This window comes from Gobio gobio (assembly GCF_949357685.1).
Source record: "Gobio gobio genome assembly, chromosome: 12".
NCBI lineage: Eukaryota > Metazoa > Chordata > Actinopteri > Cypriniformes > Gobionidae > Gobio > Gobio gobio.
Genome location: NC_137105.1, coordinates 3,077,654 through 3,086,533, shown reverse-complemented (window position 1 = coordinate 3,086,533; position 8,880 = coordinate 3,077,654). Strand labels below are relative to the sequence as shown.

Below are 8,880 nucleotides of genomic sequence, written 5' to 3'. Positions count from 1 at the left end.
ATGAGTTTCTGAAACAGATGAAAATAAACCACCTCAATCTCCAACACCAGATCAACACTAATATAATAATCAGCAGATGCTGAGATCAGCGGCCCACAAGAGGGCGCAACACACACACACACACACACACACACACACACCTGCTGTCAAAGGCCGTTCATTTGAACACACACTGCAGAAAATGTTCATTTTCACTGTTTTTTGTTATAGTTTTTGTTCGTTAAATGAAAATGTACTATGAATTTATTAAAAATGTCATCAAATTTTTGTCAATTTTAATCTTTTTCTTTTTTAACTTGATACATAAGTTTTTTTTTTAAAACAGCATTGAATACTATTTTATTTTATCATTTGTATTTTATTTATTTATTTTAAAACAGCATTGAATACTATTTTATTTTATTATTTTATTATTTATTTATTTTAAAACAGCATTGAATACTATTTTATTTTATTATTTTATTATTTATTTATTTTAAAACAGCATTGAACACTATTTAATTATTTATTTATTTATTTTAAAACAGCATTGAATACTATTTTATTTTATTATTTTATTATTTATTTATTTTAAAACAGCATTGAATACTATTTTATTTTATTATTTTATTATTTATTTATTTTAAAACAGCATTGAATACTATTTAATTATTTATTTATTTATTTTAAAACAGCATTGAATACCATTTTATTTTATCATTTGTATTTTATTTATTTATTTTAAAACAGCACTGAATACTATTTTATTTTATTATTTATTTATTTTAAAACAGCATTGAATACCATTTTATTTTATCATTTGTATTTTATTTATTTATTTTAAAACAGCACTGAATACTATTTTATTTTATTATTTATTTATTTTAAAACAGCATTGAATACCATTTTATTTTATCATTTGTATTTTATTTATTTATTTTAAAACAGCATTGAACACTATTTTATTTTATTATTTTATTATTTATTTATTTTAAAACAGCATTGAATACTATTTTATTTTATTATTTTATTATTTATTTATTTTAAAACAGCATTGAATACTATTTTATTATTTATTTATTTATTTTAAAACAGCATTGAATACCATTTTATTTTATCATTTGTATTTTATTTATTTTAGTTTTTATTTTCTTGAATACTATTTTATTTTATCATTTTTATTTAGTTTTATTCTATTTTATTAATTTTTTATGTTATTGTGTGTTTGTCATATATATATATATTATTTTTTATTTAATTTTTTATTTTTTTTATAATGTTTTTATTCATTATTATTTCAGTTTGAGATATTTTAGTGCATCAAGTTAAACTAAAGAAAGGGCAAAACTAAATTAAATATTCCCACATTTGATACAATAATTTAAACATGCATCAACATGTATGTATTAAACATAAAAAAAAGTCTTTAAAAAAAAAAAAACTACTAATATAACAATAAATTCACTTGTATACTTTTCACAATGTGACAATTTCACTCGTGCATTTGGTGTGAAAACAAGTTTAGGTTGTATTTTATGATTAATATGATTAATCCAATAAAAAATGCATTTGGGTGAGCCAATATTGTGGATCATATGTAACCTTCTTTCTATATTCATCTAGTGCATTTTTAATATCTTGCATGTTTTTTTTTTTTTTTTTCAATGTTTGTTTTAATTAAAACTCAAAAATCAGAATATTTAAATATTTAAACTCTGAAAAATGCATCGTTTAAGCTTAAAACAAGAAAAAACATCCGCCAATGGGGTCAGAAAAGATGATAAAGATGAGCCCCATCGCTCCTCAAGTAAACTCATCCTGATCTAAGAGCGTTTGGATTTTGAAGCCATCAGCAGTCCCAGGGTCAGTGTTGGAGAAGCTCACCGAGAAGCTCTCCTGTTTCTGTGGGATGTAGACGTCGATGGCCTTATCTCCCCAGTCGAACACCAGCTCCTCCTCCTCGCGGTCATTCACCCACATGATCTGGCTGGAGATCTCCTCGATGATGCTGTGCAGCTCCTGCAGGTGGACTCTCCGCTGGTACGAGGCTTTCTGCAGGTCAGAACCCACACAGAACCATCAAACCTCCATCTGAGCTGCTGCCATTGGCCCGCTGCACTGTTAGACATTTTATTGTATTTTTGCGGTAACTTACTGGCAGCACTATTGCCAGTAAATTACTGTAACTGCCCCTTTACAGTAGCTTACCTGTAAATGTGTTTTACAGTATGATGCCCTTACCGCAATTTATTTTTACAGTATGATGCCCTTACCGCAATTTATTTTTACAGTATGATGCCCTTACCGCAATTTATTTTTACAGTATGATGCCCTTACCGCAATTTATTTTTACAGTATGATGCCCTTACCGCAATTTATTTTTACAGTATGATGCCCTTACCGCAATTAATTTTTACAGTATGATACTCTTTCCGCAATTTATTTTTACAGTATGATGCCCTTACCGCAATTTATTTTTACAGTATGATACCCTTACCGCAATTTATTTTTACAGTATAAATTTACAGTATTTTTACAAAATTGCGGTAAAGTCTAACAGTGTGGTTAGACCAGTTACCAGTTATCACATCCCTCAATCTGTCCTTGAGGGACTCATTTTACAGTATGATACCCTTACTGCAATTTATTTTTACAGTATGATGCCCTTACCGCAATTTATTTTTACAGTATGATACCCTTACCGCAATTTATTTATACAGTATGATGCCCTTACCGCAATTTATTTTTACAGTATGATGCCCTTACCGCAATTTATTTATACAGTATGATGCCTTTACCGCAATTTATTTTTACAGTATGATGCCCTTACCGCAATTTATTTTTACAGTATGATGCCCTTACCGCAATTTATTTATACAGTATGATGCCCTTACAGCAATTTATTTATACAGTATGATGCCTTTACCGCAATTTATTTTTACAGTATGATGCCCTTACAGCAATTTATTTATATAGTATGATGCCCTTACCGCAATTTATTTTTACAGTATGATGCCCTTACCGCAATTTATTTATACAGTATGATGCCTTTACCGCAATTTATTTTTACAGTATGATGCCCTTACAGCAATTTATTTATACAGTATGATGCCTTTCCCGCAATTTATTTTTACAGTATGATGCCCTTACAGCAATTTATTTATACAGTATGATGCCTTTACCGCAATTTATTTTTACAGTATGAAGCCCTTACAGCAATTTATTTTTACAGTATGATGCCTTTACCGCAATTTATTTTTACAGTATGATGCCCTTACAGCAATTTATTTATATAGTATGATGCCCTTACCGCAATTTATTTTTACAGTATGATGCCCTTACCGCAATTTATTTATACAGTATGATGCCTTTACCGCAATTTATTTTTACAGTATGATGCCCTTACAGCAATTTATTTATACAGTATGATGCCTTTCCCGCAATTTATTTTTACAGTATGATGCCCTTACAGCAATTTATTTATACAGTATGATGCCTTTACCGCAATTTATTTTTACAGTATGAAGCCCTTACAGCAATTTATTTTTACAGTATGATGCCTTTACCGCAATTTATTTTTACAGTATGATGCCCTTACAGCAATTTATTTATACAGAATGATGCCCTTACCGCAATTTATTTATACAGTATAATAATTTTTACAGTAATTTTACTGTAATTTATTTTACTTTTTATTTTACAAAATATGTATGTTAATATGTTATGACTTTATTTTGAATATTTTACATGAATGCTATAGAATAAATAATATTATATCTCTGTTATTCTCTGTTATTAACTGCTATAAAAGTTAACCCAACTATGACGATTTCCGCTCTGAGAAACCCGAAAATGTGAAAAGGGTCGGAGAAAATACTAAACATAAAAATGTGTCTCCCACAAAGAACTCATTTTACATCCTTCCATCCACATTTTTTCTATTTAACTTTTAAACATCCAGTGTGTGTGTGTGTGTGTGTAGGCCTATTCTTCGTTTACAGTAGCACTATTGCTTTTACGTAAACAGTAAAATACTCCAAATTCCCATATACAGTAAGTTACTGTAAATTTCATTAAAAATACCCATAATGCAGTGCATATTACAGTAGCTAACCGTAAATAATATAAATGGTATTTTACTGGGCTTTTTTGCGGTAAGTAACTGTAAAATTGCGGTAAAGTCTAACAGTGTGGTTAGACCAGTTATTCAATCACATCCCTCAATCTGTCCTTGAGGGACTCATTCAGTGTCTGTAATGGTTTCTTATCTTTATGCACATTTTTTAATCTTGGAGCTTCCAAGTGTTTTTTATGTGATATCCCAAAATGTGCCTCACCTGTAGACTGTCCCATTCCTGCTCTAGTTTGTTGAGACAGGATTTGTTTCCGTCTGAGTTTTGGTCTTTGCCTCGTATCTACAAGTGAAGACATACAACAAATATGATACACATGTTTTAATACACCACTGGTCAAAATAATATTTTTTTAATAGTCAAATCCTCATATGAGAATGATTAGTGATAATGATGATATATTCAGATTTGATCAGAGGAATAAATGACACTTTACTAAATATTCACATAGAGAACAGATGATCTACACTGGAGGAATATTTCATAATTTTTACTGTATTTTTATTTTATTTTATTTTTAACGCTTTATTTTACAGTGTCCTTTTTGCAAATTAATAAGTAACTTTTATACTATATTTACATAAAAAAATTGCCATTTCAAATTGTAATTTTCCACAATTTTACTGTGTTTTTGATTAAATAAATGCAGCCTTGGCGAGCATTTATATTTAAAATGTATATATAAATCATGAAAAAATGTTTTTATTTATTTTTAACGCTTTATTTTACAGTGTCCTTGTTGCAATCTAATGAATCTTTTTTTATACTATATTAACATAGAAAAAAGTTATTTTAAATTGTACAATTTTTACTGTATTTTTGATTTTTAAAAATGCAGCCTTGAAAAAAATCTATTTTTTTACATTTATTTATTTTTAACACTATTTTACAGTGTCCTTGTTGCAATGTAATAAGTAGCTTTTATATTATGTTTACATAGAAAATAACCATTTCAAATTGTAATTTTCAACAATTTTACTGTATTTTTGATTAAATAAATGCAGCCTTGGCGAGCATTTATATTTAAAATTTATATATAAATCATAAAAAAATATTTATTTTTAACGCTTTATTTTACAGTGTCCTAGTTGCAATGTAATGAATCATTTTTTATGCTATATTAACATAGAAAAAAGTTATTTTAAAGTGTACAGTTTTCAAAATTTTTACTGTATTTTTTATTTTTTAAAATGCAGCCTTGAAAAAAAAAATATTTTTTTACATTTGTTTATTTTTAACGGTTTTTTTTACAGTGTCCTTGTTGCAATGTAATAAGTAGCTTTTATACTATATTTACCTAGAAAATAGCCATTTCAAATGGTAATTTTTCACAATTTTACTGTATTTTTGATTTTTATTTACATTTATTTATTTTTAACACTTTATTTTACAGTGTCCAAGTTGCAATGTATTAATAAATTAAACCAATAAACGCAGCCTTGGAGAGCATTTCATTTTAAAATGTATATAAATCATACAAAATTTTTGTTTATTTATTTTTAATGCTTACATTTACAGTGTCCTTGTTGCAATGTAATAAATAGTTTTATACTATATTTACATACAAAATAGCTATTTTAAATTGTATTTTTTTCACAATTTTACTGTATTTTTGATTTCTTTTTACATTTATTTATTTTTAACGTCTTATTTTACAGTGTCCTTGTTGCAATGTAATAAATAGATTTGATATTTACATAGAAAATAGCCATTTCAAATTGTAATCTTCCACAATTTTTACTGTTTTTTTTATTAAATAAATGCAGCCTAGGTGAGCATTTATATTTAAAATGTACATAAATCATATATTTTTTTCATTCGTTTATTTATTTTTAACACTTTATTTTACAGTGTCCGAGTTGCAATGCATTAAATAAATTACATTTTAAAATATATTCACATAGAAATCAACTTTTTTTAAATAGTGATAATATACTTACTTTACTGTATTTTTGAAAACAAACAAATGCATCTGTCACATATTCCCCCAGTGTGTTTGTGGACTTTTACGTTATTTCCTGTTGTGTTTTTGCTTTGTAGTTCATTGTAGTTTTTGATGCTGATTTAGTTCTCCAGGTGTTTCCTATCTGTCACGCCCCCTTGTTCCCTTGTTTAGCTTGTGTATTTATAGTGCTCGTGGTTTGTCAGTCGTTGTACGTTTGTATTGTTGTGGTGTCATGAGTTCCTTGTTTTTCGTTGTAGTTTTCTCAGTAAATGTTCCTGCACTTAGATCCGCTTCCTTGTCTGCTCATTCCACACTCATCATAACAGCAGCCTTGGAGAGCATTTCATTTTAAAATGTATATAAATCATACAAAAACATTGATTTATTTATTTTTAATGCTTACATTTACAGTGTCCCTGTTGCAATGTATTAAATAAATTACATTTTGAAATGTATTAACATAAAAACTACTTCTTTAAATTGTAATAATATTTCAAAACTTTTACTGTATTTTAGATTAAATAAATATAGCCTTGGTGAGCATTTATATTTAAAAATTGTATATAAATCATTAAAACAATGATTTATTTATTTTTAACGCTTTATTTTACAGTGTCTTTGTTGCAATGTAATAAATCGTTTTTTATACTATATTAACATAGAAAATAGCCATTTTAAATTGTACATTTATCACAATTTTTACTGTATTTTTTATTTTAAAAAATGCAGCCTTGAAAAAATTATTATTTTTTATAAATGTATTTACTTGTAATGCTTTATTTTACAGTGTCCTTGTTGCAATGCAATAAATAATTACATTTTAAAATATATTCACATAGAACATTTTATTTTAAATTTTACTGGTTTTTAAAACATTTTACTGTATTTTTTGCAGCCTTGGCGAGCAGAAGAGACTCTTTCAAATCTGTAAAATCTTAATTACTCCATACTTTACACCTGTACTGTGTATACATATACAGTATCATATTATATATATATATATATATATATATATATATATATGATATGATACTGTATATGTATACACACTGCAGGTGTAAAGTATGGAGTAATTAAGATTTTTTTTCATTGTGACATTTAAGCACATAATCATTAATAAATAAATAAATAAATAAATAAATATATATATATTAATGATTGCTTAAATGTCACAATGAAAAAAAAAGAAATACATTTTTACAGAAATGATTCAAAAAAAGAATATTTTCTTTCTGTAAAAATACATTTCTTACTTTTGTCTTGTGATTTTGAGGTGAAATATGTACAGTAATAATTCTCACTTTAAGCTCAAACCTTAAATTTTGCATGTTTAAAAGCAAACCAGTCATGAAAACAAAATACTGCACAGGCGAAACGAAACAATTTAAACAATGACAATAATGCAGCACCAGTATCTGTGTGTGTCACTTGTGTGTGTGTGTGTGTGTGTGTGTGTGTGTGTGTGTCCTCACCAGCTCCGCTCGGGCTCGATCCACCTCCACACTTCTCTGGATGGAGCTGTGAAACGCGCTGTGATTGGTTATCTGCTGCTCGACGGCCATTAGATCATCTCCCCATGAAGACGTCTCGATCAGCCGCTGCTCACAAACACACACAGAACACACACTTCACATCTCATTCACTTTCAGTTGACATCAGGGAAAGCTAAAATACAATTACATCTGACAACAAATCACGTGGCTTGTTTTGTTGCATGAATATTATTATTATTATTATTATATGGGGCTTAAGCCTCTGTTGTATCCGTTAGTGTTCTTGTACTTTATTATTATTCTTCCCAAATGGGAGTCAATGGCAGCAATAGGAACCAAAAGTAGGACAATGATGACATTTGGCACACTTCTAGTGATGGTAAAGAAAAGACATTTGACCAAATTTGGTGTGTCCAGGACCAACTCTATAGCGCCACCACCAGTACAGAACTTAAACATTGAAACGGTTATAACTTTTTTACCATTTTGATCTACACTGTTAGACTTTACCGCAATTTTACAGTTACTTACCGCAAAAAAGCCCAGTAAAATACCATTTATATTATTTACGGTTAGCTACTGTAATATGCACTGCATTATGGGTATTTTTAATGAAATTTACTGTAACTTACTGTATATGGGAATTTGGAGTATTTTACTGTTTACGTAAAAGCAGTAGTGCTACTGTAAACGAAGAATAGACCTACACACACACACACACACACACACACACACACACACTGGATGTTTAAAAGTTAAATAGAAAAAATGTGGATGGAAGGATGTAAAATGAGTTCTTTGTGGGAGACACATTTTTATGTTTAGTATTTTCTCCGACCCTTTTCACATTTTCGGGTTTCTCAGAGCGGAAGTCGTCATAGTTGGGTTAACTTTTATAGCAGTTAATAACAGAGAATAACAGAGAATTAATATTATTTATTCTATAGCATTCATGTAAAATATTCAAAATAAAGTCATAACATATTAACATACATATTTTGTAAAATAAAAAGTAAAATAAATTACAGTAAAATGACTGTAAAAATTATTATACTGTAAAAATAAATTGCAGTAAGGGTTTCATACTGTATAAATAAATTGCGGTAAGGGCATCATACTGTAAAAATAAATTGCGGTAAGGGCATCATACTGTAAAAATAAATTGCGGTAAGGGTATCATACTGTAAAAATAAATTGCGGTAAGGGCATCATACTGTAAAAATAAATTGCTGTAAGGGCTTCATACTGTAAAAATAAATTGCGGTAAGGGCATCATACTGTAAAAATAAATTGCGGTAAGGGCATCGGTAAGGGCATCATACTGTAAAAA

General features: G+C 28.2%; 1 protein-coding gene across 2 annotated transcripts in view; it reads right to left on the bottom strand.

The window, feature by feature from the left end:
* Window positions 1-8,880, bottom strand: part of dspb (desmoplakin b) — a 73,605-nt gene that overhangs the window by 45,530 nt on the left and 19,195 nt on the right. For both annotated transcript variants that reach the window (XM_079831911.1, XM_079831912.1), the window contains exons 5-8: window positions 7,530-7,655; window positions 4,317-4,394; window positions 1,864-2,031; window positions 1-8 (exon numbers count right to left, since the gene is read on the bottom strand). The exon at window positions 1-8 is cut by the window's left edge and continues 97 nt beyond it. In XM_079831911.1, coding sequence (XP_079688037.1) covers window positions 1-8; window positions 1,864-2,031; window positions 4,317-4,394; window positions 7,530-7,655 — 380 coding nt within the window. The remainder of the gene's footprint in view (window positions 9-1,863; window positions 2,032-4,316; window positions 4,395-7,529; window positions 7,656-8,880) is intronic.